The sequence below is a fragment of the Falco peregrinus genome, chromosome 11 (genome assembly GCF_023634155.1).
Source record: "Falco peregrinus isolate bFalPer1 chromosome 11, bFalPer1.pri, whole genome shotgun sequence".
NCBI lineage: Eukaryota > Metazoa > Chordata > Aves > Falconiformes > Falconidae > Falco > Falco peregrinus.
Genome location: NC_073731.1, coordinates 13,119,891 through 13,141,850, shown reverse-complemented (window position 1 = coordinate 13,141,850; position 21,960 = coordinate 13,119,891). Strand labels below are relative to the sequence as shown.

At 52.4% G+C, this 21,960-nt stretch overlaps 2 protein-coding genes across 2 annotated transcripts in view; one reads left to right on the top strand and one right to left on the bottom strand.

Moving 5' to 3' along the window:
- Window positions 1-3,031: 3,031 nt before the first annotated feature.
- TCTE1 (t-complex-associated-testis-expressed 1) lies at window positions 3,032-9,745 on the top strand. Its single transcript, XM_005238662.3, has 4 exons — window positions 3,032-3,258; window positions 5,148-5,716; window positions 6,784-7,233; window positions 9,130-9,745. The coding sequence occupies exons 1-4, from the start codon at window positions 3,075-3,077 to the stop codon at window positions 9,304-9,306; spliced, it is 1,380 nt and encodes a 459-aa protein (XP_005238719.2). The 5' UTR covers window positions 3,032-3,074; the 3' UTR covers window positions 9,307-9,745.
- A 562-nt stretch (window positions 9,746-10,307) lies between these two features.
- Window positions 10,308-21,960, bottom strand: part of TMEM151B (transmembrane protein 151B) — a 30,246-nt gene continuing 18,593 nt past the window's right edge. Inside the window, 1 exon segment of the mRNA XM_055816472.1 lies at window positions 10,308-21,959. Within this exon segment, the coding sequence (XP_055672447.1) occupies window positions 21,800-21,959 (160 nt within the window). The 3' untranslated portion in view covers window positions 10,308-21,799.

Below are 21,960 nucleotides of genomic sequence, written 5' to 3'. Positions count from 1 at the left end.
GGCTGAGCTCCCTGTGCTGGTACCATAGGTGTGGGGTTGATTCAGACGCCTTGCGGGCTGGCTGTCGCACGCTGGCAGCCTTGCTCTTGCTGGCTTCACACCAGATGATGAGTAGGGATGGCAGAGTCAGCTGAGCTGACTTGTGGAGCTTATGTCGAGGGAAAGCTCCTCTGCAGCCCTGACACAGACACCCTGAGCTATTTGCCTCTTCTCTGGGCTCACAGCTGGGTAGAGCACACTGGCTGACCTGCTGCAGGCGAGCTTCATCCAATGTATGGAGGGGCTGTGCTGTTTCTAGAGCTGGGCTTCATCTCTGTCTGAGGGCAGCTATGTCTCCCACTTGGTCTTCAGGAGCCTCTTTAGCAGTCCCACATGTGCCATGGGTTACGTACCCTCTAAAAATCAATCTGCCATTGGTAAACTGGCAAACATCATCTGGTAGAATGCAGCCATGAAATAATCCTAGGCTACTGTAGAGGAATGAAGCTGGGTTAATTAACACTGATAATACACGACTGTGGGTTGACTTCAGGGGAGGTGGGTTGGCCAATGTAGGTAAGGTGCAGGTGTGGCTGGTTAAGTGGTTGAGAGCCAGTGAAGAGAGAGCAGCCGAGGAAGAGAATGCACGAGAGGAGAGAGAATGCACACCCTGGATAAGGCAAGATAAGGAGATGGCAGCAGAGGGACTGTATGAAGAGTATGCTGGTATGAGATGGTAAAAGACTTTGTTGCAGCCTGATAGTTTGGAGAGTGCTGTGACAAGCTGTTGATGCTGCACTGGCTTTCCCCAACAGCTGGCCTCTAACAATTGCTTCTAAAAGGTCAGGAAAGCCATCAGAAGCTCCAGTTAGCTGTGTCTGGCCTGGGTGACAGAGTGACACGGATGCTTTTTGAATAGGACAATGGACCGAGCAAGGAAAAAACATTTTTCCCAATCACTTCTCTATTAATGCCACCTCACTGCCATCCAGCTGTGCTTTGCCCTTCTGCTGAAGTCCATGAAGCACCAAGAGCTGGGTTTCAGCTGAATCAGTGTGCTGTGGAGAATCAGGCCACTTTCCACCCTCAGTGGTGGCCCACCATCACAGCACCTTCCTTTGGGGGCAGGGAGCTTTGCAGAGAAAGGTCTCCCAGCCCTCACATCTGCCTGTCACCCATTCCTTTTTCCACCACACCCACCCTCCTTCAGACCAGGCTCTCTTATTCTACAGCCTTTGCTATCCCTACACCAGTGCCTCCCAGGGGATACGGCTTCCCTGCCCTCGGCACCCTGCATCCTCCTGCTTTGTGCTGGAGGATGCCCTGCCACCTCTGCCATCTCCGCCCTTTCCCCTCATTCTGAAACAGTTACTCTTTTCTCAGATATGCTTCAAGTACTTTTGAAGAATGCATCGCATATTTGCTTTGCTCACATATTTGCTGTGGTACAGTGTGAATCATTTTGCTTCCCCTCCTCTAGTTCTCAGCATTTCACAGATCTCCTCTCTCCCTCCTTGCGCCCGTTCCTTTTCAGGCCCTTCCTCAGATGTCTTTTGGAGGGGAAGAAGCAGAGAGAGGAACACAAGCAAAGCCAGCTACGAAGCGTTCGGGGAGAGAGGAGCCTGCACTGGCTGAGGCAGCACAAACTGGGAGGGCAGAGAAGGGAGCAGCCTTGTGCAGGGGAAGCACCTAAGACCTTTCATCTGGGGAGCACTGTCTGGCTCACACAAAGGAGGAAGTGTTTGGGATCAAAGCATTGTTGAGCTGAGGGATGTTGTGGCAGAACATACTACACAGCAGTTATCTTCTGTGCAGGATGTTACTACAGGATCCTTTTGCCTCTGCTGTGGTTCAAAGCCACCTTTACCCGGCGGCATCATCTTCATCCTGCAGGAAGCTGTCCTCACCTCTGACATCGCCATCCATCCATCTGCCTCGTGCTTCTTTTAGGTGTTCCACAGTTTCTAAATGACCAGCCCTGCGCTGCAGCCCTGTTATGTCCAGTTAGCCCCAGTAAGGATCAGCACAAGTCTTTAGCACTGTTAGGACTTCCAGGCAACTACCATACATGTGAGATCCTGACAGCTGAGAGTGCTGGTCCAGAGGCTGGAGTAGGAAACAGCAAATGGGAAACTTTGGTCTGGGAAAGCTCCACAGAGCTAATAGGACTGTGCATCCTTCCTTCTGCTCCAGGCTGGTTCTTTTAGTTCTTATCTGCTCAGGCTCAGTGTGGTCTGAACAGGTCTGATCCAGCTCATCAGCTAATGGATGTTTGGAAGGAGTTCAGCTGGAGCGTAATTGGGAAAAGCACAAAAGAAAAAACAAGAATACACTTGCAGCGTACTCATCTGTAAAGCATCTGTCTTTAAAGGGTCCTAAGAATAGGCATACTGGATCAAACCAGGGGATGGTCTATCCCAGTATCCCATCTCTGACAGTGGCTAGGAGCAGCCATTGTTTTCTACATAGGAAAAACAATGCGAGTATGTGTGTTTGTTTCCTCCAGCACTCTCCCACCTCCAACTGTGTCAGCTCACACTGAGTGAGATGCCATTTCTGTGCATTGAATCGTTCTCAAGCGGTTTCCGTTCCATGAACTTGTTCTGCACAGACTCTCAGCATCCACAATGTCCTGTGGCAAGGAATTCCCCAGTTCAGCTGCAGACCGTGTGAAGAACCATTGTATTCCTTTGATTGAAATGCAGCTCCTGCCAGCTTCACCTATTTCTTTTACTGGAAAAAACAGTAAATAATCAGTTCCTGCCCAACCTCTTCAACGGCACTCTGAATTAACACCATGTTATTATCTGCTTATTACATGTGGTACCTTGAGACTTCTTTGTACAAGGCAGTGTATAAAGATAAGGCTGAAAAATAGTTGTTTTCTGCAGTGCTTCCAGTCCAAGCAGAGGAGGCCCACAAAGGGCAGGGGGCCAAGTGCATTGCAAGAGAGCAGTGTGAGCAGACCATTCTTAACGCCGGCCTCTTTCTAAGGTTACCTTTTTCTTTTGCAGGCAGCCCATCTGGAAAACGTGGTGGTGACTCAAGCAATTTTCCTTTTGTGACTCCTGAAGGACAAGTGGGTCCTGAGCAGGATGCAGCAGCCAGCGGCTGGTGACAGGAGCACAGCTGTTCCCTTGCCCTGTCATCCATCCGAGGCCAGCCTCACTGCTGACTCGTACTATACACACCGTGTTGTTCAGGATCCCGAGTGGTCCCTCGCCACTGTTCCCCACCTCACTGAGCTCTGCCTCCAGCACATCGTTCATAATTTTGAAAGTAAGTGGGAGCACATTTTCCCTGAGACACATGAAGAGAGAGCATCAGTCCCAGGGAGCGGACGGTCAACAAGGCATGTGAAAGGCAGAGTGTGGTACCCAGCCCTGCCAAAGGAACAGATGGGGAGAAATATCCCCTCAGGCAGCTAGTTAAACAAACTGTTTAGTTGCTAAGTATGTACTTGTACACTCCAGGGATGGCTGTAGTCCTCTGGGCTGCTATCCAGGATATGACTCTGCCCTAACCTTGTCCTGTTGTGTCTTCCTCCTTCCATGCTCTGCTGGACTCACCTCAGCCGTGGCTGGGGCTGTGGAGTCACTCTTTCCTTCCCTTGATTCATGCATGTGTTAGGCTAGCACTCGAGGATGGAACCCTGTTGTGCTGAGTGCTGTGCAAAGAGGTGGAGAATCGCTCCCTGCTTGGCGATGCTACCATCTCAGAATATGTATCGTACTCACAGTCTCGGGCCTTCTCCACAGCTTTTGGTGGTGATGTGACAGGTTATATCCTCAGGCAGGGAATGTGCTTTTGAAGCAGGTTGACTGATGAAACATAGCAAAACAGAAGAAGCACATCTCGTCTGGGAACTGACTGGGAGGGGGAAAGGTCTCTTTGGCTGACCAGCGAAGTGGCAGCAAAGACCAAAGACAGGTCCCAGGCTATGTCCACACTGGAGCTGTAAGACGGTACAGAGAGGCTCAGTGCTGCTTTACTCCAGGAGCTGATGGTACCTGGGGGTCTGAGCTGGGTCACCCTTGCAGTCCTATCAACTTGGCCAGTCAGTCTGATGCCGAATGGATTGGACCTACATTGTGTGCATGTAAAAGCAGTGTGCTCTCTGACCTGGGGACCCTCGTGCCGTTACCTGAGCTGTGCGGCTGTGTCTTGCCCGCTGCTGTGGCCTGGGTGAGCCTAAGTGAAGCTAGCCCAGTTCTGCCTATACGTGCTCCACCTCTGCTTGTCTTGTGGGACTTTGCAGAGAAGGTCACTGCGGTGCCAGCTGTAGGACACCGGAGAATAGGCTGTGGTCAACCCCAGCAAAACTCCTTTCCTTAGGAAGGAAATGCCACAGAGACAGAAGAAATATAAAGCTAACCCCACTTTGTGCCTCAAAACCTGATTTCCCATGTGCAAGTAGGCCTCTCCACTGATGGTTTCTGTAACTCAACACTACATGTCACCAAGCATTCATGGTGTGAGCACGCATGGCTTTTCTCTGGCAGTTCTCACCACAAAGAACTTCCACCAGGCAGAAGCCAGCTGAGACTTAGGGTGAGCATTAGGAAAGAGACTGAGGGAGAACGCTCCTGGGAAAAGAGACCTTTTATTTAAACAAGGTGGACTTAAAGGCTAAGAGTGTGTCTCAGTGGAAAAGAACAGAACTTGGCGTAAGACAGATACCTGAGTTAAGATAAAAAAGCATGAGGACCTGCATGAAGAGCACACAGACAGTTGTTCTCAAATATTGTTCTTCAATATGCTTAGAAACAAAAGGGAGAAAGTTCAGCAAATGACAAGCTAAGCTCTCCATCTCTGTAAGGCTCAATTAGCTCTCCCGGGAGCATAAGTCCTGCTCTGAATACAAAATGCATTCAAATTGAATTTAAACTGGGAGCTAAGTTTCTGATGCAGTTCCCAAATATTATGGGAGTAAATCCAATTATGCTGATGTTTTATTGTAAAAGTTAGAAATCCTACACAGAAATGTAGGAGCTGAATCCTACACATTTGCTGCCAGTTTAGCTTCCCTGCACCAGCCACTGGCAACTGAGAGGCAGTATCAGCACCGGGGGAGTGTGGGCACACGGCTGGCAGCCTGGGCAGAACTATAGTGCCAGCCATGGTTACTACAGCCCAGACCAACCTCTCCTTCTCTTCATCCCCTCCAGAGAACCCGATTTTGGACCGCCTTCTGCCTAAGCACCAAAGAAAGGTGCTGGACAGGCTCTCCACTGGCCTTCCGCTCTCTGTGACTGCCAACCTGATAAGCGATGAGGACTACTGGAAGAGGTGCTGCACTGAGCGCTGGCAAGTGTGTGACATCTCCAACTATGGAGACAGCTGGAAACGGATGTTCTTTGAACGTCACCTGGAGAACATCCTGAAATGTTTCATCCCTAACACCACAGACCCCAACCAAGTCCTAGAGTTCATCCCGCTCTGCAAAGATTATGTGCGGAAACTGGAGGTTGATCAGTTTCTGCCACCGATAGAAGTGGATCAAAAGGAGGAGAGGGATGACCTATCTGATACAGGGAGTGATTTTGGATTTGATGAGGTCTTCATGCGTCACTATGACCTGGGAGTCCTCATTACTACTCTCCCTCACCTTGAAGAGCTTCATCTCACTTATGGCGTGAAGGACTGCGGCATGAACTTCGAGTGGAACCTCTTTAACTTCACCCACCAGGACTGCTGCAACCTGGCTGCTGCCCTGAAGATGTGCCACAACTTGAAAGTAATGTACCCCAAAATGAACCTTCCTTCCTCAGCCAGATCTTCAAATTGTCTGGGGATGGAAACCCAGGGGCTGGTTTTGCTCGCTGGCAGCACCTTTTTGCAAGCTGCAGTCTGGCAGACAGCAGAGATGTTAACTTGCTGGCCTAGTGCTGAGTATCTTGTTCTGCGTATGTCCTTGTTAGAAAAGGTTGTCAGAGGTCAGTGAGAAAAATACTTGCTCCTACAAAATGTGTTTCCTGCAGTGCAAGAGAAAGCAACACTCCTATTTTAATTCCTCACATAGGTCTGGCGGAGAGGACAGGAGAAGCCCAGAGAAGGTTTTTCGTGAGGAGTTTTTGGTAGTTATGCTCAGTAAAGACATGTCAACATGCTCCAGAGGAGCAGAGACGCCCTGGAAGAGCATGGGGAAATATCCACATTTGCCTTAGAGTGATGATGGGATTTCCTCCTGGACCCTAACACTATCTTCAGTTCTGTGGCAGCTGCAGGGCAGACACTCAGCCCCTCCAAAACATGAGCAGGCATTGCTATCCAGGGTGCAGCCGAAGCAAGCTGGCTGAATGCCCTCCCCACAGATCGGTGTGCTTTGGGAGGTACTGGTCTGCTTGGCTTCCACAAGCGAAATTACCTCTGCTGTGGCTATTAGAGCGCCCTGGCCACCTTGTCCTTCACAGAGCACGCTGTGTTTTCCACTTGTGCACGTGCTCGTTCAGACATTGTTCAACTGTGATCTGGGGTGAGTTCTGCCGTTGCACTCTGCAGACGTTTGGGCAGCTTTATCTCATTTTAATTTAGATCCTATGGAGTCAGAGGAGAGGAACAGGCATTTGCAGGAAATTAACCATTGCTCCCTAGAATAGGTATGGGACATCAGTGGCATGCCCTCCCTGCTGGAAGTACCTGCCCACTACAAAAGCAACTACTTGAGCCCACTGGTAAAAGTGTTTGAAGTGAAGGGAGATGAAACCTGTCTGATGGACCACAGGCCAAGCTCCCTTGAGGTCTTGTACAAAGCTCAATCCAAAGTGCTGGCTGTTTTAGTGTCCCTGTCCTTTATCCCCACAGGTTTTCAAGCTGACGCGAAGCAAAGTAGATGATGACAAGACCAGGCTGCTGGTCCATAACTTGCTGGATCACCCCTGCTTGGTGGAGCTGGACTTGTCCCACAATCTCATCAAGGACAAAGGGGCACAAGCTGTTGGCAAATTGATCAACCACAGCAGATTAGAAACCCTTGACCTGTGTAACAACCAGATCCATCACGTGGGGGCTCAGGCTCTTGCTCAAGCCCTTGCTGAAAACTCCACCCTGACCTCCCTGAATCTGCGCCTCAACTGCGTGGAGGACAAAGGCGGGGAGGCTATCGGCCATGCCCTGCTGACCAACACCACCCTGAAGTCCATCCATCTGGGAAGTAATAACCTGTCAGAGCCAACCGCTGTGCTTTTCTCCCAGGTCTTGGCTCAGAACACCACCCTGACGAGTATCAACTTCTCATGCAACCACCTGGGGCTGGTAAGAGAAACTCCTTCTCCCTGCAGCTTGTGAGCCTTCGTGGTGGCCTTGCAGAGCAGATGCTGAGCCTGCCCTGCCTCAAAGCTGCAGAGGCAAATGCATCCCTCGCTTTGCAGTCTGCTGTGATAATCAGTTGCGAACAGGGAAGAGACTGGCAGAAATGAGACGGGCATCTTCTGTGCACACACATGCATTTATCTCACTTGTTACATCTAGCTCTGTTCACAGGGCTGCATCTGGCTTCCAGGCTTTGGGCTTTTGGACAGAGAAGGATTTCCCCCCAGGAAACTGAAAATCAGGGAGTATGTCTGGGAAAAATCACAGCCGCTTCACACACGTGGGAGTAGATAATAATCATAGGCGAGGGCCTTATGCATATCCTCTGTGCTTTGGATCTGCTGTGCCATCTGTCACTGAGCAGCACAGAGATAGTGTCACCCTTCCCAGAATCTCTCCTGCCCATCACGTGCGTAGAGGAGACTGTTAGAAAATTGGCTCAGTTCTTGAGCTCCTTTAACTTTCCCTGCAGCACTGGAGTGGTGCAGTAGGTCAAAAGTGTCACGTCTGGTTGCTTGTAAGTGGCTCCTAAACCACAGACTTACATTTTCTAGACGGAGGAGCATCCACAGATCTTAGTACATCCCTAAGAGCTGCAGTATGCAACATGCCCACAAACCAGACCACTTCTCTTCTGCTGATTAAAAAGAGCTTTAGAAATCTGAAACTAGACAGCCAAATGCAATCATGCTGGCTTTTAAACTTTCTGCGCTGCCTCAATTTTTCTCACTGTCAGAATAAAGAGACAGCAAGACCAGCTGTCCCTCCTGGCAGGAATATTGGCATCAATGTGTATGACAACGGTTTTAAAAGGATATGATGGCAGAAAACCTTTTGTGAGTTCTATGATCCTGGATGTGGAAAACCATTTGAGTTTAATGATGCAAGGGGGAAAAGGTTGGAAAGGATAGAAGGATTTTTGCTTAGTAAATAACAATCTGTATGCTTAGCAGCTTCCTTCTGATAAGCTCTCTGTTACCCTTTTGTGAAGCTCCACAGCAGCCCAACAAGTGGGCTGGTATTATCTTTGGGGAAATGGGATTTTTTGCTAGAAATGCATCAAATTCTGACCTCTTTACCCCATTAAACAGAGATTCCTTCCCAGCCCTTTTTGCTCCATCCTCTTTGGCAAAAGGTCTGAGGCATGGTGCTGGGATGAGGGGACCACCTGCATGGAGGACATAGGGCAGGAGGTGTATTTGGTACCTGAAAGGGAATAGCTGGGGCGGGAGGGGTGGGTGGGTTGGGGTGTCAAATTGTCACATCCTGAAAGAAGTGCTTCAGGAATGGAGGAATGTGACCCCAAAGTGACTCACCTCCCTAAGGCCATCTATATCACATTTTCTGTCCCATACAGGCTAGGTTTCAGCCGTGTGAGATGTTCCCCTCAGGAAAGCCAGCCCAGCCTGGGAAATGGCATCCAGGCAGGAGGCTGCCAGAACCGGGGCTCTGGCCACTGCCGAGTTGTGGAGCCACACACTAATCACGCTGCCATTTGTCCCCAACCAGCAGTGAGCTGGGGACGGGGGGACAAGGGAGAGCAGAGACTCCTCTCAGGTTATCATCGCCAGCTGTGCTATTAACCAGCCTGAGCTTGAGGACTCCTGACACGGTACCCAGAGGGAGTCATTAGCATGTGTCATAGCACCGAGCGCTGCATAAGGTTACACTCCTTCCCTGTACTTCTCCCGTGAGCAACATTTTGGGCTTGGGTGAAGGCCTTCGTGCCTTCTGGCATCATCTCACAGGCACAGAAGTTGCCCTGGGGAGGAGGGAAAGGGAGCAATGCACTTCACATTTGGATCTCCTGCTTTAACCCCCCTTCTCACCCATTTGCAGGACGGTGGGAAGCAGCTGCTTGAAGGGCTGGCGGATAACAAGGCTCTGACCGAGTTTGACCTCCGCCTGGCAGAGGTGGGCGAGGAGACCGAGTACCTCATTCACCAGATCATGTGGGCCAACCGGGAAGCGGTGAGGCAGGGGGCTCTGCAGCATCCCCCTGCCAAACCCCTCTGAAGAGAACTCCGGAGAGCGATGAGCTGTGCAGGTGCAGTGTTGGAGATACTTCAGAGGGTTGTTTTCATTTGTATTTCTGAGAAACATGCAACTTGTGGTTGCCACCGCAGCCTCTCCCAGATCCCCATCATCCAACCTGTGACTTAAAATGAGACAGACATTAGACCTCGTGGGGCTGCGGTGGCAGCACAGAAGCAGTCTGCCCCCTGAGCCCTCTCCCATTGCATCCGAGACTAAATCCCACCTCCTGTGGTGTTTCTTGCGTCTTCCAGCGGCAACCTTAGTGCAGGCAACTGGATGTTGTTCCACCTCTAAAGCAGCTAAGATGACATCTCCACCATCCAAATGGTCTAGTTCAGACCTAACTCTCAGAGCAGGCAGCTCTTTTAGGCTTTTTGCTGAGGAGGACATGAGATGCATAGAGGATAGAGGGAATGCTGTTTCTCGTTTCTCGGCAGCTTCTTCTGGCTATTGCTCTGCTCAAGGATTTGTTTTTATAGCAAAATCTGTCTGGCGTCTTAGACATGGGTGGTGAAAAGTGAAAAAAAACCCCAACCCAATAAATGACAGGTCTTTACACCATGGTTTCCTGTGTTGGGTTGCTATGCCTTTGCTCAGTGCTAGCCTGCTTTGCAAACAGGTGAATTATTTACAACCAGATGCTTACCTTAACTAGTAGTGCTCTTCTGTGCAAACCTGTCAAAAAAATCTGTTTCACATAACTTCCAAGCTAGAGGGGTCCCTGCAGGACTGCTGGCCCACAGGGTTGAAAATGGAGCAGCTTCCTTGGGCTTGGAGGAAAACAGAGCAACTTCCTCCTGCCCCAGGGGCTGTGGCCACCTGAGGACAGGACAGGGCACGTACCTGATTGCCTCAGTCCTTCAACCACCCCACTCCGGAGAGGTCAGCGGGGAATTAAGCAAGCGGGCTGACCTCCATCCCCTCCTGCCCTCTGAGCCACGCAGGCACCAACGCTCACAGATCCACAGCTGGCAGCCACCTCAGTGAATCATCTGAAACTTTTATTACACCGATTTGGTTTACAATCTTTGTACTTTGATATTTCCAACAAAAAAGGCAACATTGTGATATACTGTTTGTACATATATAGAGAGACAGACAGAGCTAGATCATATTGACAGAGTTGAAAAGTAAAAACTGTTTCCCAGTGTTCACAAAATAATTTGTTCACCATTTACCTGCTTCTTGCTCTGCCTGATGGATACAGATGCCCGCGGTGCCGCCGGCCCCCAGCCAACAGGACCTTTACCTGCGCCGTGTCATGCCCTTATAGATCAGAAAGGATGGAGTGTGAGGCTGTCCCCGGCGGCGGTGGCCGTGTGAGGGGTGCTGACAGGGCTCAGCCCCAAGCCCTCGCAGGTCCGTGTAGCTCCCTTCCCAACTATTTATGGATGCTCCAGGGGCTACGTCCACCAGAAATCCCAACCAGCGGCAGCAGCTGTGAAAGCTCCCCACACAGGCATCTCCCACTCCTTGTTTCCCATCCTCGAGACCGAGGTATTGAATAGATTTATTTCTTTTTATTTGCATTTACAAAATATTTCCACTGAATGACACACCTGAATGAGATGAAAACTCGTGTTCAGAAACAGCAGAAAAGACCCAGATCGGCATCAGGCTGATGAAGGAACAGCTTCAGCAGCGAGGGTGGGGTGCGGACTTGATGGGGGTGGCCCGGTCCTGGGCAAGCCTGCCTGTAGTGCCAAGTACAGGGCTGTGTCTGGTCAGCCAGTTGTGCAATGAAAGCTCGTGCTGGGAGGGCAGCAATGAGATCCCTCAGACATGCTAGCAGACGTGTGAGGTGGAATTGGCTGCCAGAGCCAGTGAGGAACAGGGGTGGAAAGAAAAGGGCTTAGGAAAACCTATCATCACCAGAACAAACGTTGACTTGCTTTCCAGGATACTCACAGCTCCTCTTCCTGCAAATCGCCGAGGCTGTTAACACCACCTGAGCACTCTCCAAACCCCGTCCTGGGCTGCCACATGCAGGAACACCTGGACAGGTAGCTGCCGCCTGGAGAACCCTTTGCCTTCCCTCCCATCAATCTCCTGGCCAAAGAGCAAAGCCCAAACCAAGCAGCCTGCACCGCCCACCCACACCCAAGACGAACAGTCCCCTATCTGCCAGTCTGCAAGGGCTGAAACTATTTCAAATGCCGTACAAGCTGGTAAAAATGAAAACCCTGACAGCAACAGCAGGTTGTCTGAGTGTGAACACTCCCATTGTTGGTGGGTCACTTGTCAGCTTCAGCTCCTGTTAGCGTGGTGTGGGACTGCCTTGCTGGGAAGGGCACGTGCCAGCGCAGGGCCAGTACGGACCCCTTAGCTCTCCCACAAGATCCATCCCCAAGGAGTACTGCGGGGCTTTGAGGATGGGGGTCAGCTGTGGGTCTCCATCTGGAGGTGGGAACGACCTCTGGTGCCTTGCCTGGGAGCTGGTCTTCCCTCCTGATGCCATCCACTGATGCAGCGTGAGCAGCACAGCAGCAGAGGGATCCCAGCCAAGCTGGGAGCATCCCCCCACCTGTGGGTCTGTGCCAGAGAGACAGGGAGAGACACGGGGTAGCCGGGAAGTAAAGGAGGGGGAATGACACAAGGACTTGCACTTGGACTACGCCAGTGGGTGCCCCATCGGGCCGGAGCAGGGGCGCCCGGCTGGCTCCCTCCCGCAGCAGATGGCCAGCCCTGCTTCCACAGGGCTGAGCACAGCGTGTGCGGCAGCAGGAGCCAGTGGCTGGTTTCCCAAGCCCGGCGGCTTCTGCTCACAGCGACCCAGGCATCAATTTGCAAGGTGTCACGCTGGCATATGTTGTAAACAGGACGGCAGGTTGATTTCGAGCACTGACTCGGAGCGGAGGAGCAGGCTGCCACGGGGGTGGGCAGAGGCTGTACATGGAACTGGTTGCTGTGTTCAGCCTCCCTTTGCTCCCATGGAGCTGGATTTGTCCACGCTGAGCTTCTGTCCCTGCCTGCTGGGTACCTAGTGGCCCTCTGCACAGCCAGCTTGCTGCTGGCTGGGGTTCAACCACAGCAGGAGAAAACGGGGAGGCCTGTGCACTGACCCCATGACAGCACAATAGAGCCGTCTCTGGATTAGGTGAGGGCTTGGGCTGGGGCAGGTTACACGGGTAAACTAGGACACTGAGCTGGGTAGTACATGGCACATTTGTAAAACATGGCACCAAGTACTACCGGCCTGAAACACGCAGGGTGCGGGCCACAGCCCTGCACCCCAGGCAACCGATGCAAGATTTGATCACTGGGGACCCACCGCTTTATCCTCTCAGCACCTACGCCGCACCAGCAGCCTCCCTCCAAACTCCCTCACCAGCTAGCCCCAGCCGGGACCCACACATTGCCCTGCTGACAGGGCACTTTTGGCTAACCAAGACCCCCTCCTGCTTCTTCCTTCGGTAGCAGTGAGGAAGAATGAAGCCTGAGCTCAGGCAGCTGGGAAGCTGGGGAGCGGTGCGGAGCCAAGTCCTGCATCGGCTTCCCTAGGTGGAGGGGACAGCTCAGAAATGAAGCGTTCCTCCTCCCTACAGGCTATGCCTGAAATAGCCAAGCCTGTCAGATCCCTGTCCCCGGCTGTGATGGATTAGCCTCTCCAAGGCACAAGGCAATTTATTCATTAGTGACATTTACACCTTGTGGCTGCATTAGCCATCGCGGTTTGGTGACACGTGCTCAAGCTGTCAGTGCCGGGCTCGGAGGCAACATCGCTGCTCTGACAATGCAGCGAGGCTTGGTCTGGGCGCCTCGGCTTGGAAACACCTCCTGCCCGTCTCCTCAGCCAGGGCACGCACAGCCTGCTTCGAAAACCCATTTCTTTCCTGGGCTTCTCCATCAAATGCCCTGCTCCTTCCATTTCCCTCCTGCCCTGCCTGCCTCGCAGCACTGCTGCTCCAGCACAGCGGCCTCCTGCCTTGTGTCTCCCGTAAAAACCACCACATCTGCAAAGCCTTTTACAGCTGTTCTCATACAGCCTCTCCTCTCCACATCGTGTGGAGCGTTCACACGCTCTTCTGCCCTCCGCACCTAGCTCTGCCATCAGCTGCACCTTGTTCAGCTCACAGCAAAGCTGCCCTCGGTCCCAGCGGAGAAGCAGAGCCCATGGTCAGAGGCTCCCCCAGCAGACACGCTGCTTTCACTGTGACGCTGTCCCCTGGTCCCGCACTGCCACAACAGCCGACCTGCCTCTCACCAAGGCTCTGGAGATCAGGACCACCAAAATGTCAAGGCCATCTGTTTTCCAGCCGCGGTCTGTTGAATTTACCCTGCCTACAAAGGTTCAGAGAAGTGCTGTGAAATTCTCTGGGAAAGCCTAAAGTGATGCAAAAGTGAGGCCAGGATGTGCTGCAATGCTCTGCAGGCTGTGCTGTCTCTCCACCAAGCAAGCACAAGGCACGCCAGGGCAGGGAGCATTGCTGGAAGGCTGTGCGCAGGCGAGCCAGCAGGTTATGGCGAGGTCTGGCCACCAGCGTGCCTGAGGCCACCACGCATCCACTGGTGTTTCATAGCTGGCCCACGGTGCCCGGCAGGGAGAGGATAAAAATGATGCAAATGCACAGCTTCAGAGGAGCTCAGGGGAGTGAGGTGCTTTGGCTAGCTCAGAGGAATGACAGTTTGCACATCAGGTTTGGGGAGAGTGAGAAGAGCTGGAGAGTGTTGGCCAGGGAGCAGATCCAGCAGCAATCCCGTCTCAGGCAGCCAGCAAGGGATTAGCTTGTTCTCAAACACAGCTTGCACCACGCTTTTATCCCTGCTCCCTGCCACTCGCTGCAGCAAATGTGACACTTCACACCATCTCCTCACAAAAACTAGGTCAGGAGTTTCTTCTCACAAGGAACAAGCAATGCTCTGTCACCCTGCAAAGCCCTTGTCGCAAGGACGGATGGGTGACACCGGACCGAAGCCACAAACACACGAAGCCTCTGCAGGGCCGTGCGGGTCCCAGCCGTGCACCTGAGCAGGCAGAAGCCACCCTGCCACGCACACAGGCTTGGGTGGACGGCCAGGTCACATTCCAAGGGCAGAGGAAGACTTCAGGCTTCAGCCTCCTTTCCTGACCAGCCTACCCTACTGCAAAGCCACAGGGCCACTATCTCGGTCTTCCTTGAGTATTTCATCTCCACCAGCACTGCACATTTCTGACAGAGCTGGCTGGAGTGCTTAAACCCACCTCACCATCAAATATTAATTTTTTTAAGCAAGGAACAGCAACCTGAAACACTTCCCACAACTGGTACAGCCTTTTAGCCTCATTTCAGTTTGAAAAAGCTGTTGGCATTTCCAAAGTGAAATCCTGTTATTTTGGGGTCTAGTCATCACCGCTTTTTCCCCGGCTGGCTGAGCGGTCTTGTGCATGCTGCTTCATCAGACTCTTCTTCCCTGCTGCTCGGCCCCTGGGGACCGGCTCTCCCTGGGGGGGCAGGTGCAGCACAGAGCCCACCAGCTTCTGGCTGGGCTGAGCAGGAGGTGACGTCTGCTCTCAGCTGATCCTCTCTCTGCACTTGCTTCTGGAGACAAGTATAGATTCGGGCTTCGGTTTTTCCAAACGTTTTCAACCTGACTGGTTCACGGGCTGCCATCCAAAGTCCGAATTCATGGCACGGCAGCTGACAGTGCTGCTAATGGACGTTGGGACCATGGGACTGATACAAAATACTAAGTCATCTCACCACATTCTAGCTAGGCTTTTTCTTTCACTAATGTGAGTAGCTAAGATCGCAGAAGCAGCTTGTGCTGATGGAGAGTGAAAGAATCTCATGTGTCTGTGTGTGAAGTTACTTCGCTCTACAAAATCCACTAAATTATAATCACAGTAGGTGATCCATCCATTCCCAAAGTTCGAAGGCCTGGGGAGGGTTCAGGATGGGCACCGATTTCTCACAAGCTTCATTTCCCCAAATGGAGTTTACAAAAACCAAACGAACAAAAAGGCCCAACAAAAACAGTCTTCCTCGGGGAGGGTGGGGGAGGAATAAAACCCACTTCACTTAACTTTCCAGCAGCCACTGTGCTTATTCTCAGTGCTGGGTGGCCACGCTGCACATCGTAATGGGCTCCTGAAAACTTGGCAGCTTCTGGAAGTGTTGCATAGGTGGATGGTGTACTTGTTAGAAGAGACTGTTTATAAGCTGCAGGAAGAGGAGCTTGCTGAACTCCACAAAGAAACTGTCCCTCCCCCAAGACAGACAGACGAGGTGAGGAGGGAAGGAGGAAGGGGAAGCCACGAGGCCATAGGTCTTGCAGGTTCGGTTCTGTCCTTGCGACCTCTCTTCCCTCGTGTGCGGAAAGGCTACGGTCCTGTGGGAGAAGGCTCCTCTCCCAGTGCGGTGCAGGTCAATTTTTTTGTTAGCTTGCTTTTGAGGGAGCTGGCAAGATCGCATCCATGGGCATAACGTTTCTCTTGGCGGAGCAGCTGTGATGGAGGCAGTAGAGCAGAACAATTCAACCCACTGCTTGCAGAGACAGTAGACATTCAACATTAATTCATGTTGGCCAAGACCCAACATGAACTCTATGCATCAAAGCAACACTGTCATAGATCAATTTGTCTGGACTCAGGGACAGATCGCTCTGAGGGGTTGCTAAGCCAAGCTCACACTGGTATATTACCGCTGGCTTCAATAAAATTACAGTAGGAATGAACATAGCCCATTAATTTCTACATGAAATGTGACTAAGCCCCTTTCCCCTTTTTCCAGAATGCCCACAGGGAAAAAAGTCCTAGGTGGGCTCAGCTCAGCCCCAAGGCCCCACTGGGCTCCCAGGTCCTATGAACTTTGGTCCCCAAACATACCTGGTTCAGTGGAGACTCTAGGCCCACGTGCATCACAGGAGGCAGCATTACCAAACAGACTAACACTTTAACCACGTCCCATTTCTGAGATGATCTGGATCCAGATCATATTCATATAGACCTTATTCTAACCACCGAATATGAATGAAACATGATTAGAAGCACATATCACAAAGTGAGACTTACAGCTCTTTGCTAACACAACTTCTTGGTGGTGGTGGTGTGTTTCAGACCCACGCCCTACTGCTACTGCAGCAGAGTAGGAGCACACTGCAGCAAGGTTGTACCCTGCTAAAAGTAACACAGCGCCCTGGTGATATTAGACAGCAGCACTGAAGCCATGGTTGGAAAGGCTGGAAGGAGAGCTTAAAAGCATTATTCTTCCCACAGGCTAATCAGCAGGCACTGTTTTACTGACATTGGATGCTACCTCACTTGCTTAAACTTCCACTTAACACACCTTTTTCCTGCAGCCCCCTCCTCATAGGCATCCATCAGTCACTAAACAGCTCTGCAGCCTCTTGAGTGAAGAGACAACAAAGAGGGCAGGGGCCGGATGAGTCTCTAACGTGCATTTTATGGAGAGCATAAAGAGAGGGGTGTGGAGGGCTGTGTGCTCACTTGACAACAGAAAAACAGCAGCTTCCCCAGCACTAATCCTGAGTATTTGTTGCCTGGAGTGTGTCCTCGGCTATAAACTGAGGTTCCCTCTCCCTGCCCTAATGAATGCCCCCTACAATTGCTCAACCCAAAAGCCTTCTCTGAAATCTGCCTCCTTGGTGTGGTCTGCATGATACACAGTGAGCTCAAGAAGCATCACCAGGCTGGCCGGTGTCACCAGGGTTCTGCACAAGCAAAGTGCTAAGCACTATCATTTGGGAAGCTTCCAGCGTGTGCTCAAAGATGGATAAATGGGTGGTGATGTATCCTGAAGATCAGCTAATCCAGAGCTTCTCACACACATTCTCCCTCTTTCTCTAGTTCAGGAAAGCTGGAGAACTTTAAAGTACCTGGCAAGTATACCGGCAGCAATGGGAAACACCAGACAGCCCACACTTATTGTCCAGCGTTGCAGCAGTAAGGACTAAGCTCTCTTCTAGGGAGGTATCAGCACCAGGAAGAGCCAGGAAGAGGAGCTGGCAGCATTCCCAACTCACTCGTCCTGGTATGCGAGGAAAGCCTGCTGCCAAGTGCAATGCTGGGCCTGACTCTCGGCCCATGGAAAGCTGCAGTGGGTGAACCGATGGGTGAACGATGTATGGAAACAACCAAAGCCACCTGACTGTGGAGATCCTCTAGTTATTGCCCCCTCGTACTGACAAGCACCTGGCTTGCACCTCCCCAGAGGGTGATGCAGGCTGTCCTGCTTTCCTTGCATAAGGGGCCAGCAGCTCTGCGTATTTCGCTCACTTTGAAGAGATCTTCTGCACCAGAAACAAGGACACAGCCACCCTGACACACCAAGGCATGGCTCGCACCTTTGGCCCTCTCCTCTTTCCCAGGCTGGGCTCAGAGCAGAAAACATAGACTCGCGACACACGGAAAACTTCAGCACCACCACACAAGCCAGGGTTTGCCCAGTGAGATCCTCGGGGACTGAAGACCCTAGGATTGGTGAAGGGAAGGCTGCAGAGAGCAGATAACGCCTGCTTGTGTCAGGCAGGCCATGGGGAAAAGGAGCAGAGCCAATTAGACTCACCAGTCAATGAAGGAGAAGTAATGGGATTAAGATACAGCAGGGAGAACTCAGGTTAGATATAAGGGAGCAGGCTATCATGAGAGGAGCAGACTGGGCCATCGAATGAGCTGCCAAAGGAATCGTCATCGCCGACACAGACACGGCAGAGAGCAGACACAAGTCTGCAGGAAGAGCAGACGCCTGACTGCTGCTCAGCCTGGAATGGTGGCGGATGGATGCCTGTGTGCTGGGGAGATGGGACCACTCCACCAGAACAGGGACAGACCCACGCTGGCCATCTGTGCTAATAACCTGAGCCACAAAGAGAATTAAAGCAGCTGCCCAGGGCATGGGGGTCCCTCACCAACACTTAGGAGGAAACCCATACACGCACACCCTTTCTGCCAGCTGCATCTCATGCCAGGACCACGAAGGGAGAGCCCAGTTGTCTGCCGTGAGCTTCCCTGCCTGGCTAGACATGCTGCCCTGCCATTGCAGGCAGGGAGGAGAGGGAGCATAATCCCAGTTTCATCCTGTTCTCTTCAGCTCCACCACTTCTGTGCCAAGCCACCAGGCAGCTCCTGTCCCTCCTACTACTCTCACATGCCCAAGAGTGCCAACCCTCTTTCCTGAGCCTAAGACAGGGCAGGAGGGTCTCCAACCTGGCAAGAATGGAGAGGGCTGGACCGCAGAGGGGCGGCCCCACCAGCTGCAGTGGGGTAACAGGACCAAGCATATGAGGAAAGGGATCTCCGAGAAAACCCGGCATGCAGCAGGAAGCACTGGCTAGAGGTCCCATTTCTCAGGGTGCTGTGGGTCTGGGATGGCCACAGACCATGGCACTGGGACAACATCTGGGACCTGGCTGCAGCCGGCAATATGTGCATGGGAGAGGTGTTCAACCGCAGGAGGACTCTGCGTGGATGCTGCTGGCCACAGTAGCAGCTGTGCCTCAAAGATACACGTGTCCACCTGGACAGGCCACCTCCAGAATACGATTTTGCAGGTGAAAATGGGGCCAGAGGAATAAATGGAGGCAATCTCATCAAAAGACCCAGAAAGAGCCAAGGACAAAGCGCCTGAAAGCAGAACTCTGCTGCAGGTGCTCCAAGACAGGGGCACAGAGACCCTACTAATCTGTCCTTATTCTGAGGACTGTCTTTGCCCCAGGGAGATAAAAGGCCTGCCAAATCTTATATAGATCCATCTGTCCGAGGCACCTTGGAGGCTAGAGATGGAAAGATGAGCCATCACAGCCTAATTTAAACAATGTGTAAGAGATTTCAAGGAGAACATGTTGGGAAGGACAAGCAGACCACATTCCTCTCTAATGACCCATTGCAGCTTCACTGACTGAAGGTCTCCTGATTCACTGGGACATACAAGCACGTACCATTATCTCCCCAGAGTCACGAGGACCCTCAGCATTGGCCTTGACTCACATTAGGCCCTTGGAGAGAGAAGCACAAGCACACAGCAAGCCAAATGTCACCACTAAGCAAGGAAATCCCAGGGCAGCCAAGGGGGCTGTAGCTGCTTTCACCCAGTCTGAATCTGTGCTGATAATAATGAGAACAAAATGTAGAGAGATGTGTACACACCAGAGACCTTATGCTTCTCAAAGGGACCCTCTTACTTAAGCCAATCTCTAGTCTGGTAGTGAGAGTAAGGGCAGATGACAAGACAGAATCACAACAGAGTGAGATTTCAAGGGACTTTCTGTTCAAACCACTGTTGTTTGGTGGAGTCTAGCACTTGAAATCCAGAAGGACAAGCTGACTGGAAGAGCAAGAGACACTGACCAGGACACACAAGGCACAAAAGCAGAACAGATGGCTCTGGGGGCAAAGCCAACAGAGCCTTACAATGTCCACAGGCACTGATCTCTCCAGGCTTGCCAGCAAGAGAAGATTTTCAAAAGAGGAATGATGTGGTGGAAGGGTGCATTTGCAGCCTCCCCAAGACCTGGGAGGAGAAACAGCACAGCAGTACGACTAGAGAAACAGATCCTTAATTAACAGCTGGCAGGAGGAAGACAGGCTGGGCTAAATACAATGGCTCACTGTTTGCTGTTATGTCTTGCCCTTCTGCAATGGATGCAGAGGCAGACACCAGGCTCAAATGCCCAGGTGCTAACGGACTTGCTCTGGTCACCCAAGACCTGCTGCTCACAGCCATTGCTTGCCCCAGCTGACAAGGGAAGAGTGGTGAGGCCAAGAGGCAGTGCTGTCTGGAGAAACCGCTGGCTGATTTGGCATGCACTCCCCCAAACTGCTGACCGAAAAGGAGATGGCTTTTCTGAGAACAGGGACACATGAGATCCAGGGATGTGTTGACGGAGAAGGAAAAGCTGGATGCCTGCATGCTGCAGCCACTGATGCAGCTTCAGTGACACGAAGGCTCCTTGCCCAATGTCACCAAGACCCTTTCCAGTGAGATAGAAGGGGCAGCACAAAGCTCAGAGCAGGCCAACCTGCCCTGACAAGAGCAAGGTGGAGGAACCCAGGGGCTAATGGGCTACACAGAGGCCACCTCACTTCTCACCGCCTGACACCCCTCTGTAAAAACCTCTGTGGTGCGAACTGCTTGGTTTTAAGCAGGTTCCCCTCTAGCATATCCCCAGCCTCTGTTCTGCAGAGCATCCCTCATGGCAGATGCCTCCCTGTCTCCCACCTGTGGGTCCTGCACCCACAGTGGGACCCCACAGAAAGGGACTCCCTTTGCTCCTCATTTCCTCAGCCCAGGTTCCTGATGCTCCAGCGTGCTTTTGCATTTCTCCCTCCCAGCCCCTCAGAGCTCTCTGCCAAAACCAGGCTGCCAGGAGCCTGCAGTTCAGAGTCTGAAACCAGAGCCCAGCCTGATCGCATGCAAAATTCACTCTTACAGACATGCACCAACCTGCTGCTCTATTATCAATAGGTGAACTGCACCTGAACCTACCAGAGCCTTCCTCGATGCTCGTCTGAACCGACCAGGACTCACTTCAAAGGCAGGAGGAGACCCCAGCCACTTGACACCCCACCTATTACCACAATGCCTGTCCCAGTGCCATCCTTCCCCCCTTCCCCAGCTCGCCAGGGGGTCTCCCACTTTTTCTTTCCAGCTGAGCCCTCCTCCAGCAAGTGGATCAGCAGTACCACAGATCTCCACTCCATCTGGGTTTGGACATTCATCCCTTCCCTGGTGCTGCCTGCCTGCTGTAATCCCAAACAGAAAGCCCTTTACCTAGGGGATGCAGACTCTCAGAGTCACTGGTGTGCTGAAGCTTCCTAAGGAGCCGAGCCTGGGATCCTCTGGAGGTGGTGCCATTCCCAGCAGTGAGAACAGAGTAACAGTCGGAGCGTGGTCTAAAAAAAAAAAGCGGGGAGGGTGGGGAACGGTTGGGGGGGAAGGGGAAGAGCTGGATTCGTGGCTTTCAGCCTTTGCTCTAACCTGCCGCTCAGCTCCACGTGCCTGGATGCCCCAGACCTTTAGGCACAGGCAGTTACATGCCGTTCCCAAGGGGCCCACTCCCCTCCACCCTGCAAGGGGTCTTGCTCCAGCGTGGGCAGCGGGGTGGGCAGAGGTGCAGCAGGGCGCTTTCTGGTGGCTGCTGGTTCCTCGGAGCACGAGCCAGCCTGGAGCCAGGGCTGGGAGCCAAAGCACCTCCCTCCCTGCATCAGGCCTGTCTTTTTATTCCCCCCTTTGGATCTTGATGCCATGAATTACGGTTTGGGGTTTGGTTTGGTTGGGTTGTTTCTTTTTTTTTTTTTTTTTTGCATGTGGTGGTCGGTTTAGAGTTCTGTGCCGTGTCAGGGGGAGCATTGGCACTCACCCCTCCAGGAGGTCAGAGCCATGGCAGGGGGAGCTTTTGCTGGCTGCCGGAGCGAGATGCCATGTCCGCTCCAACCTAATGTCCTCCTAGGCCATTTGCCTCCCCTGTGCTGTCCCCAAATCCTGCACTGGCTCGGGCCAGGCACCGGACAACGACATCTCACCGCCCTCTGCTTTCACAGTGAGGTCTCCACACAGGACCCATTGCGGTGGAGGTGACGGTGGTCATGGTTCAGGCAGCCTTCGTTGCGGTGCACGATGAGGATGGGGAAGTAGAGGGCATCCTGGTAAGGAGGAGGGTCTTCCTCCTCCACAGTCACCTGGCTGGAGAGGCGGG

Bases quoted from the DNA above. Each gene is read 5' to 3' on its own strand.
- TCTE1 (XM_005238662.3), top strand. From the start codon at position 3,075: ATGCAGCAGCCAGCGGCTGGTGACAGGAGCACAGCTGTTCCCTTGCCC. The intron at 5,717-6,783 runs GTAATGTACCCC...TTATCCCCACAG, and splicing joins AGATGTGCCACAACTTGAAA to GTTTTCAAGCTGACGCGAAG. The intron at 7,234-9,129 runs GTAAGAGAAACT...ACCCATTTGCAG, and splicing joins CATGCAACCACCTGGGGCTG to GACGGTGGGAAGCAGCTGCT.